This window comes from Chlorocebus sabaeus, chromosome 16, assembly GCF_047675955.1.
Source record: "Chlorocebus sabaeus isolate Y175 chromosome 16, mChlSab1.0.hap1, whole genome shotgun sequence".
Lineage (NCBI taxonomy): Eukaryota > Metazoa > Chordata > Mammalia > Primates > Cercopithecidae > Chlorocebus > Chlorocebus sabaeus.
The window spans coordinates 41138757-41150055 of record NC_132919.1 but is presented as its reverse complement, the minus strand read 5'-3'; the positions used below and the strand labels follow the sequence as shown (position 1 = coordinate 41150055).

The 11299-nt window shown below is 45.0% G+C and overlaps 1 protein-coding gene across 8 annotated transcripts in view; it reads left to right on the top strand.

Annotated features, from left to right (window-relative positions):
* The first annotated feature begins 99 nt into the window (after positions 1-99).
* The window catches only part of MSI2 (musashi RNA binding protein 2), a 431124-nt gene continuing 419924 nt past the window's right edge, over positions 100-11299 (top strand). For 3 of the 8 annotated variants that reach the window (XM_037993579.2, XM_037993578.2, XM_037993576.2), the window contains exons 1-5: positions 267-382; positions 676-716; positions 1040-1121; positions 1851-1935; positions 5722-5763. In XM_037993579.2, the coding sequence (XP_037849507.1) occupies positions 321-382; positions 676-716; positions 1040-1121; positions 1851-1935; positions 5722-5763 (312 nt within the window). In that variant the 5' untranslated portion in view covers positions 267-320. Of the gene's footprint in view, positions 383-675; positions 717-1039; positions 1122-1850; positions 1936-5721; positions 5764-11299 lie in introns of all 8 variants that reach the window. The other 5 variants (XM_008011355.3, XM_008011362.3, XM_008011353.3 and 2 more) reach the window with 4 other exon arrangements.

Genomic DNA, 11299 nt, shown 5'->3' with positions numbered 1-11299 from the left:
CACGTGCGCCGGGGAGGAGGGGGAGGAGGAGGAGGAGATGGGGGTGGGGAGGAGGAGGGGGAGAGGTGGTGATGGGCCGGGGGGGCGGGGACGGGGGGTGTGCGAGGCAGCGGGGCTGAGCTAAGCCGAGCCCACGTGTGACGGCTCTCGCCGCTGCCCCGGCTCCGCCGCTCGCAGAGAGATTCGGAGGAGCCCGGGCGGGGGGGGAGGAGGAGGGGGAGGAGGGAGCGGAGATCTCGGGGCTCGGAGCCGGCCGCCGCTCCGCTCCGATCGCTGTGGGGCTCGGTTTTTTGGGGGTGGGGGGGCGGGGGGGCTCAGATATGGAGGCAAATGGGAGCCAAGGCACCTCGGGCAGCGCCAACGACTCCCAGCACGACCCCGGGTAAGTTTCCAGCCGCTGCCCACCGCGCCGCCTCGGGCTCGCTCTCCTTGCAGCGGCGGGGACGGCGGTGCGCGGAGCCGGGCATCTCCCGCGCCCCCCCGCCCCTCCCGCGCGCCCCCCCCGTGGAAGTTACACACCTTTGGATTGCATTTCGCCGTCACCTTCTCCCCCACCCCACCTCCCGGCTCTCGCTCGCTCGCTCCCCCCCGCTTTCCTTTTAGCTTTTGTAAGTTACACGTCAAAATGGCCGATCTGACATCGGTGCTCACTTCTGTTATGTTTTCTCCCTCTAGTAAAATGTTTATCGGTGGACTGAGCTGGCAGACCTCACCAGGTAAGGGAGGGAGGGGGGGACGCCTCGGTCCCCCCCTTCTTGGCTTCTTTATTGCTCTTTGTTATCCCGGTGTAGGAGCCCCCCCCCGCCATTGGCTCCCCACTTCTCCTGTGCAAGGTTATTTTTTTAAATAGCAAATCCTTTCTGAGCCCTCTATGCGACCTCTGTTGCCGAATTTCCCCCGCGTGTGCAAAAAATGCAAAAACAAAACAGAATAACAACAGAAAACTACTTTTGGATTTTGTCCTTGATGAAAATTTGCATTGCTTTTTTTTTCCACACCTTCTCTCCCCCCCCCCATCTCTCTCTTTCTCTCTCTACAGATAGCCTTAGAGACTATTTTAGCAAATTTGGAGAAATTAGAGAATGTATGGTCATGAGAGATCCCACTACGAAACGCTCCAGGTAAACCATTCCCTTCTGGATTTTGTCTTTATTTTAGAACAAAGTTGAAGTTTTATTTTTGGAGGTGTCTTCGGAAGTAGCTAAGCGGATTAGAATGGGGCTGAGGCGCGTGGCTGATCTCAAACGGCGCTCTATACCACCGCCACCGCCCCCCAGTAACCCCAGAGGTTATTGTTAATTGGAGCTGAACTCTGGATACAGAGATACCCATCTCTCTGCTTTAAGTCATTTTCCCGTCGCTTCTTTTTCTCTGTTTAAAATGACATTCAGCTTCATTTACTTTCGCATAGTTTTTTTTTTTTTTTTTTTTTTTTTGGTCTTAATGTATGTTTCCCCCACACTCCCAGCTCCCCAAACTCTTAAGATCCCTCTTAGAAAGATGGTGGTGAATCTCTTCTAAGTGCCGGGCTTTCTTCGGAATAAAACAAAGCGTTAAGAAAGGGAAGGGGAGGAGGAGAGGAAACTGAGGTGACCAAAGAGTGGAGGCACCAGCATTTTCCAAGTTACCTCCACCCTCACTGCCCCCGTTCCACTTCCCCCATTAACCTTGATGTTTTTTCTTGCGAGGTGGAGGGCTGTAGGCAGGTGGGGAATTGGAGGAGGGGAGTGGGAGTGGGGGTGCGTGGAGGGCAACTTTTGCTCCTCATTCAGCCTTAGGTCTCACTCCTTGTTGCTTTCAATGGTGTCACATTTTCTTGTTTGTTTTTCTCCCTCTTTGTCTCCTTTCAGAGGCTTCGGTTTCGTCACGTTCGCAGACCCAGCAAGTGTAGATAAAGTATTAGGTCAGCCCCACCATGAGTTAGATTCCAAGACGGTAGGTTGCTTTTTGTTGTTGTTGTTCGCCCCTTTTCAGGAACGGTCTGGGCATTGACAGCCCCATTTAAAGGGACAGCGCCTTCTTTTGCTTCTGTACTAGAACTGGGTAGTTTAAACTGAGCTAGCGAGTTGATTCAAAAGTTTGCTGCCGTGGCTGACTTTGGGGTTTTCTTTTTAGAGCCTGTCCCATTGCAGCTTCAGATGCTGCCAAGGTTAGGCCTGGGGAGGAGAGGGTTCGGCTCCGGCAGAGTCTGCCTGCCCGGCCTGGGGACTGTGCAGAGAAACTCCACCAGAGAGCAAATGCAACTTTTCTTTGTCAGCCAAGCACAGCACGCGTTCCCAACTGTGGCTCTGGGGATCAGCTTTGAGAAGGCACAGCCTGCTTTGTGGCCAAGGGGGACAGCAGTGGGAAGGAAGGGAGAGGGCGCTAAATACAGGTCCAGGCAACAGGTTCCTCCTGGGGCACTCGGGATTTGGAATGTGGTTTGGGAAGGGAAGGGGACGCCGGCAGAGCTGAGCTGGGCATCCACTGGGGTGACTCCAGATGGCGTGAGATCTAAGGCTGATAAGGCCTGGGGGTTTCAAAGTGATTTTTTTTCCTTCCTTTTCTTTCTCAGATCCTTTCATTTGAGTGTGGGTACTTTTATACATTACAAGTTTTAAAAATCCAGAGTAGAAGGGGGAAAAGTCTCCAGGCAGAGGTCAGAAGGGGAAGGGAAGAGTGTCCGTATATAAGAATACATTTAATGGGAGGGGGAGTGTGCAGTGTTTTATTTAGCCCCTGTATGGGCTTCCTGCCTCTCCTCCCTTCCCTTTATGCCTACCAGAGTTTCCCCACGGTTTTTATTAATATATATCTGCCCCAAACAGAGGCCTTAAGATGACACTGGGCTGTAGTGCTGGGTTGCATGGAACTTCACTCGTCTGTGATGGGGTAGTGGGACAAGGCCAGCGATGGGGCTCTACTTCCATCCGCCTCTTGAAAGTGAGCAAGTCATTCCCTACCTCTGGGTCTCAATTTCCTCTTCTGTAAAATAAGTGGACCGAGGTGATCTTTTCAAGTCCCTTTTGGCTTTAACATTGAATGGAAGGGAAGGAAAGAAAATAAAGAAACCTGGCAACCTTCGATGCACTTGAATTGATTTTGCAAATTCACCCTCTTTCTCTGATCAAAGAGATCAGGTGTGCGTGCCTTCTCCTGAGAAAGAAACCCACCTACACTCTTAGTTGCTTTATTAATTGTCCTGGACTTGTCATAGCTTGCATGCAGCCCAGCCTTTTGTACTTTTAGATAATTTAATTTCAGAACTCATTTATAGGACGATAACGGATGTCTGAAGAATTTTTCTCTCCTTGATTTCTTGGTTAGCCATTTCAAAAAGCTTGTGAAATTAAAGAGGAAAATCTTTTCAAGGCAAATTTGGGAATTTATCATCCACCCCCTCTTGCTACCTGGGTGGGAGAAACAGTATTTGGTTTCTGTGGTGGCTGGCGGGTCATATTCCTCTGTATCAGGTGCAAAGCCTGCAGTTTTCCTCTCTGATTGTTTATAGACTTGTTTTGGTCACTATTATTTAGTGTAACCTAGCTTTTGACTTTGTTTCAACGTTCAGTGCAGGAGGCAGAAGCGGTTGGTTTATTGACATGGAAACGAGGATCTTGTTTACTGTTACCTTAAAAGCTTTGTTTAGGTAACGGCCATTCACATCCAAAATAGTACCCTAGTCTTTTCCTAGAGGACTTGTAGCTACAGTAAGTAGAGCTGTACCTAACTAACTAATGTTTTCATTTTTGGTAGTTTTCTTTTTTGTTTGTTTTTTAAAAAATAGTTGACAGGGATGTGCAAAAGGTTGGGATTTGCCATGCCTACCTTGACCCTTCCTCTCCTTCAGAGATCTCAGCGTGTAAACTTTGCACACTGAGGAACTTCGATCATGATACAATGCTCTGATACCGCCACACACCATCCAGGAGTTCTGAATTGGCTGTTTAGTTTTGCGATTTAAGTTTTTTTAGTACTTCACTTTCTTCATTGCACCTTACGTCTTCCAGCTCCTGGCACCTCCCTCAACATACCCCACACCTGTTACCCCATAAACAAGGTGATTTCTGATTGCAATTGTGTGCCGGTCAGCTAAAAAAACACTCTCTGGGGAGTATTTATAAAAAGACACCTCTGTCTTACGTTCGGTCAACAGAATGGAAAATCCACACCTGTTGTATTTCTCTTGTAGACAAGCGCTAGTCAGTGCTGGACACACCTGTAGATGCAGTAATGTTAATCCTTATGAAAGGGTAGTTTTCTAGATCAGAGATTTTTGTCTATTTTAGTTTTTGAAAAGTAATCTCTCATTTCTCAGGTGATGTTTAAAGGTAGGGAACGCAATGCAGACTTTTATTAGGTCGTTAAGCGACTGTAACAACAGCAGGAAATCCTCATATGTCTTTCTGGCTGGGACCCTAGGTGATGTAAGTCAGGGAACAAATGAACTATCCTCGGTGCTTCCCACTCCTCAGCCCCACCTCCCTACTTTGCTCCAAAGCATTACTCTTTCCCCCCTGCCCCCATGGCAGAAGTAAAAACAAAGCTCAGATTTACTTTTTAAAAGGAAAACATTTTAAAATGAAAGCCAAAGCCTAGAAATAAATAACCGGTGTCAGTGTTTATCCTATCTGTGTTAAATTTTTACCCAAAGATTTGTGCCATTTGGAAATTGAATGAAAACCGACAACGGCAATATTTTCACATTTCTTACCTCCTCTTTTTATCTGTGCAGTCACTTTTTTCCTCCCTCACATCAGCCTGTTAGATTCACATGCTTCTGGGAGAACTGTTCTGAGTTCAGAACAGCTAGGCCCTGATTGAGCATCATGCGTTTTGCAAGTGTCTGATTTGGACTGGAGGCTGTTTTTCCATTTGGATTGAGGTTGGGGTAGGGGAATCCCCTACTTGTTGCACTAGATTCTGACTACTTCTTTTATTCAGTAACTTTTTTTTTTGTGCTCTGCCTATGATGAGATTTCTTTTCTAATTTGGGTTTAGGTTGCTTATAGATTTTTACTCCCTGTTGTTTTTAAAATCCAGGTGGCTTTAGCTCACATGCTTCACTTTCTTTACTTAAGAAAATATTATTTTTTATCTTTTGAGGTATAACTACAGAACAGATGATCTTTTTGATTAATCCTGGGTAACTTTACTTTTGCTAAAATGAATTAATTAACTCAAGCAGAGCATTGTGCTGGATGTCTATGGGGAGTTTTTGGATGTTGTTGATTTAAAAAATTTTTGGAATCTCCTTCCCCTCCTGTGTTGTTTAGTTATCATCAGGGAGAAGAAATACCATCCAATTACCTACTGCTAGAGAATACTTACATTTAATTTTCAGGTTATGATTTTTTTCCCAATGATAATGATACTCCCATCTTTTCTCCCAGCCACGCATAGCAAATTAGATGCAGATACCATTTAATATTCAGTGTCTGGAAGAAGAAGCCCTTGCCTAAATAAGAATACATGAGATCTAGTTTATTAAGAGCATCACACACTGAAATGCATGGTGGGTCATTTCAGAAAGGCTAGCTAGCTATGTTAGTTATGTGATCTATTGGAGGGATGGTTAAGTTGAGATCAAAGTTTAGGAAACTTTTGAGATGCCTGGGAAGTTACTAAAAGCTGGATTATAAGCCTGAGAAATGAGTGATGAATAATTAGGTGATTAATCATATATTTTTTCCTTTTCTTAAAGTACTTTATTGACTCCTGCTTTTCTATTTTTTTTCCCAGATTGACCCCAAAGTTGCATTTCCTCGTCGAGCGCAACCGAAGGTAAGTAGGAGAATCAACAGCAGGATTTTAGCACTCAGAGATGTTTTGCCAAGAATTTCAAGTTTCAAACAGCATTGGCAATGAACTGTTGAAGCCTGGTATTCACTGTTCCTTTGGGGTATCAGGACAGGCTGGGCAAGTAGTCCTGTGGAGATAACCATGCGTCTCTAAGTTAGCCATCCCAAGGTGGCTTCGGAACATCCACCTGGGGGCAGGGACAAGTCTGATGCTTAGTGGGAGGACGTGGTTCCATCCACTGCAGTATTTTTTGCAAGTATTCTATTTACTTTTTAAGCGTTTCCAAGATCATATCAGGAAAAGTCAGACATTTCCTTGTGACTCTTTTGGAGGGTACTCTTTGAGGCTTCACAACTTGGAGTTTATGGAGAGGAATAGAGTTTAACTAAATAGCTGATCCTTTCTTGGATAAAACAACTTCTTAGGCCCATAAAGCCTTAAATCTGAGAGAGGAAGCAGTGGATGTCTTGGTTTGTAGGTTGGTTGGATAAGTCAGGGCATACTTGAAACCAACAGTGCTTCTTATTTGTGCAAGTGCTGGTGCCTGGGTGGAGAAGTCCTAAAAATGTTGTAACCTTGTAGGAGTGGCACTACAAGACTTGCTTAAAGAATCGAGATAGGGCTTCACTTTTTTAGAAGTGTGTCGTTAACATAGTTTTCTCTGAGCTTGCCAGGTGTGGCTATGAGAACACAGCTGCATGAAGCCTAAGATTAAATTAGAAGGGCTTATGGCTTACATGTTACGTTTATACTTTTTAGTTACTTTTTTTCTTCCCTATGTAGCACTGGAAGAAATGTTTCTATGTATCTTCTGGATTTGTCATTCTTTTAGGGAAAGGGGAAAAGTTGAAGCTTCAGATTGTAAGTCGGAAAGGGTTGTGACTTTAGCAAATTCAGTTTATTTCTTTATGCATAGTCTCCCAGAAGTGGAACCTTTTAATTGTGTAAAGAGAGGAATGGTTTTGCACATTAATATAGAAAACGTTGGTGATTGTGATGGTACTTTCAGGTCTGGAGCCTACTATTTGATTGATTGATTCCTTCCTTTCTTCCCTCCTTCCTTCCCTCTCTCCCTCCTGGTTCTCTTTCTTCTCCCTTTTTTAAAGATGGAAACACAACTTTTTAAGTAAATGCAATGAAATGTTTTCTTAAGGCATTTATTTCTAATGCTTAAGCAAATGATAGGAGTTAATGAACTAAAGAGATTAGGTTATTTCTGCACTTAGCACAAACTTTGGAATTGTCCTTATTGTTTTAGTTACTTCCCAAACTGTCTGTGATCCTTCACATTTCAGAGAGCTTCCCAGAGTTAGCAGTATTTCCTGGGTTTGGAAGAATTGCTGTTTCTTCCATAAGTGTGAATCTTCAAATTTCCAGGTTAGTCATTTGATCACTCAGAGCTTGGATCAGATTACCCAAGAGGGAAGCTGGAAAAATCCCTTACTTGGTAAAACCATGGGTTTGACCTGTTTTTCTCTCCCCCTTGTTGTCCCCCTTCCTTAACTTTGTTTTTAAACGAGAAAAGCAATATTTCACTTTAATACACTCTGCAGTGATGCATTCAACTTGAAAACGAGACAGAATATTTCTCAAACTTGTCAAAGTGTGCATTCCTTTCCCAGCCCTCAGCTCCACATCTGGAATGTTTGTAGGTGAATTGACACGAAACCAGTTGGGGGAGAACATCTTTCCATGAATTCTAGGGATTTAATAATACCACCTTACTGTGTATGACATACTTCACTTTACAGCGGACTTTGGTGTTCATTATCTCCATCTCCATTCCATCTCCTGGGGCATTCGGCTGTTGTCCCTGACCTTCTCTCAGTCTCAGTGTGCTCATCTGTAAAATAGGAGTGATGACAGTAGCTCTCCCAGAAGGTTTTTGTGTAGAGTAAAAGAGCATGGTCTGCGACAAAGGTCTTCGTCATTGTCATTATTTTTCTTGTCGGTTTTCTCATCACTGTTCTGGTGGTTGTTTGCAAGCGGGACAGCCCGGGTTCAGATGCTGATGGTGCTACTCTTTAGCTGTGTGAATTCGAACGATTGTTTAACTTCCTTGAACCTTCGTTTTTCCATCTCATAGAGTTTTTCTGCAGATTACATAAATTAATAAAGGTAAAGGGACTGGAAAAAAAAAAGATGTGTTGCACGGTAATGCCATAGAAGCGTTAACCTGCTATTTATTTATTTATTTATTTATTTATTTATTTATTTTGAGATGGGATCTCACTGTGTTGCCCAGGCTAGTCTTGAACTCCTGGGCCAAGCTATCCTCCCACCTCTGCCTCCCAGAGTGCTGGGATTATAGGCGGGAGCCACCGTGCCTGGCCAACCTGCTACTTTTTACTGCCATTTTTATTAAGTCCTCACATCAATCCTGTGAGAGGTTGAGTAATCATAATGATACTAATTGAATTTATATGCCAGGCACTATTGCAGAGATTTTGTTAACCCATTTAATCCTCACGCAGCCCTATGAGGAGAGTACCAGTATGAGCTCATTTTATAAATGAGGAAACTGAGGCATTGATGGATGTCCAGGCAACCTGGCTATAGAACTGGGCGCTTCACCAATGTGCCATGCTATGGGGGTACCTCAGGGGATGGCCCCTCTGTTATGTGACATGAGATGGCTCCGAGAAGTCAGCAGGCTGTGCTGAGGGAACCATTGCCAGAGGCCCAGGACTTTGAAGTTTTGCGTTCCTGGGCCTAGGTGATTTGCCTTGTCCCATCATGTTATACCAGTGTGTGACACTGTCTTATATCTTCCCATCCGACCCCTCAGGCCATCTTTTCAGATGGTTCTGGAGTTACTCAACCCCAGTGAGGCAACAGAGTAAATGCCAAGGTTGTATGGTGGTTGAGAATTGGGACAGGGTGGGGAGAAGGTGTCTTCCCTGTCTACATTTATTTTCCAATAGAATTTGAGCCTGGTCTCTGGGATTTCAGACTGGAGTTAGTGTTGGGGGCCAAAACCCGGTTGGCAGGAGCGTAGAACTTTAAGTTGAGCCTGATTTATTTATCGTTTATCTCCCTTCAATAAAACTTCTGTGTTTTTGTGTTCAGGTCACAGTGGCAGAGGGAACCCTGCCCCTCCTCGTGGGCTGGGCGAGGAGCTTGTAAATGATATGTCAGTGTGTGTTTCAGTTAAAATGAGTTTCTCTGCTTTCTGGCTATCCCTCCTTGCTAACGCTCGCCAGAGAAATATTCCGTGGAGGTGTTAAAACAAGACTAGTGGAAAGAAACGGTAACTTAAAATGAAAGAAAATCCATGGCAGTGAAGAACAGATTTCATCTTAGTACTGTCATAATATTCTGTAATGTATCCTATAAATAAAAATCTGTTTAGACCATAGTTTTAATGAGTCACCAAAGGAAGGTTTTGAATCCTGCATTTATGTGTCCCCCTTTGCGGTGTAAATGTTCACATCTCAAGTGAAGTAGGGTGGGGAGAGAGACTCTTTGGAGACTAGAGGCTGTTAATTAGTGAAGTATATTTTGATCAGGGCAAGAAGACTGGTTCATTCTATATCTTCCTATTTCTCTGGATGATTATTTCATTTTGTAAAATATGTAAGAGTTCCCCCCCTTACCTTTTTAAAAATTAAAATGGTCGTGCTCCTCTAAAAAGATGACTTAATTTGAAGCCTTCGGAGACATGAGGATGATGAGGATCCATCATTCCCTGTTCTTTCTTTGCTCCCTTTGGACTGGAGTGTTGGCTGTCTGGAAGAGTTTTGCTTGAGCTCGTGGGTTCTTTTCTTGTGTGTGGAGGAACCAAGAGACTCCTTAGCGTCTTTCAGCAAGAGCGAGGTCTGGGTGTACTCACCATCTGTCTTAATTATCCTTGTGTATAAGAAAACATTCCCACCTTTTCCCAATTGCCATTTCCTTCCTTAACTTTTAGAGACCAGAACCTCATCTGTTGATGCAGGGAGATCTCACTTCTTTAACCTATTTCTAGTTGCCTTCAGTCACAGCGGGGTGGCCAGAGGCGAGTCACTTAAGCCTCCCCAAGGCTCAGTTTCCTCCTCTGTAAAAGAGGGAGAATTATAGTACTCATCGCATGCTGTTGTTTGGAGGATAAATGCAAAATTCTTCACTGGGAGTCTGGCATAAAATAGCACCCCGCAAATGCCTGTTGATCTTATTATTATAGGATTATTATTTTTATTATTATTATTTTTAAGACAGAGTCTCACTTGGTCATCCAGGCTGGAGTGCAGTGGTGAGATCTTGGCTCACTGCAACCTCCACCTCCTGGGTTCAAGCAATTCTCCTGCCTCAGCCTCCCAAGTAGCTGGGATCATAGGCACCTGCCATCATGCTTGGCTAATTTTTGTATTTTTGTAGAAATGGGGTTTCATGATGTTGACCAGGCTGGTCTTGAACTCCTGACCTCAGGTAATCCACCCGCCTCTGCCTTCCAAAGTGCTGGGATTATAGGCGTGAGCCACTGCGTCCGGCTGGAGAATTATTTTAATAGAATAAAAAAAAGTACAATGGTGAAATGACTGAAGGAAAATCTTAATTGGAATGTAAGCTCTCTGAGGGCAGGGAACTGTTTAGTGACTAAATGAATGAACTGAATCTAGCCTGCCTTTTTCCCTGTGGAGGCAGCTGCTACCCAGTAAAGTTACGTTGGTTGCTTCAGGTCCACAGTTAGATTGTAGCAGGGCTGAGCTAGCAGCTGGATTTTCCTGTTCCCCTCTTCTCCTCTGATGTGGCTTCAGGGCCCTGGAAGGTTCTCTGCTAAGCACGCATCCAGATGGGTGCAATGGCAGCCCAAATGTGTACACGCACACCTCCTATTCTAGGGGAGTGGTTTCTTGGCAGCTTCTCAAGGGCGAAGGGTGAGTTTTCGGCATCTGGCCTTCCCTTGCTGCTGTGGGTCGGGTCATTCTAGCATCTTGCCATCTTGGATGTTCTGCAGCTGTCATCTCAGCAGCCACCGTGAACCGGCCTGCCAGTGAGTTTTCTCGTTCCCAGCGACGATGTGGTGGTGTGTCTGCAGCCCTTTTCCACAACAGCGAGGACCTGGGAGGATTAGTGGCTTAGCTTCTTTCTTGTCGGTGAGCACTGCTCCTTCCTGTGTTCCAAGTCAGTAGCAGGTGTCAGCCCAAGGAGGAGGGGCACCTTGTCCTACAAATGTCCTTTCCCTGGATTTTGCTCATGCTTTGCTTTCATTGTTAAGGTCAGTCTCCTAGGACTATGAAGCTTCTGTGTTCTGTGTCAGATGATTTTTGGCAGACAGGTGAGCCTCCTCTGCTGCCTGGGAAGGGAGGAGAAGGCAGTCTCGGAGGAACCAGCTGACCATCTCAGGTGCCCCTTGGGGCGGCGTCCATTCTTCGTGTCCTATTTTGTATTTTTAAACCCGAACAATCTTCGGCCGAAAGCCCCGAGAAGACACAGGGGAGATGTAGTTCATCATCTCTGTCTTCCCGTTTGATCTAATGTGTTCATTTAACAAGAGCTGGGTTAATCCTTGTTAATTGCCAACTCTGTGCGTGCACCC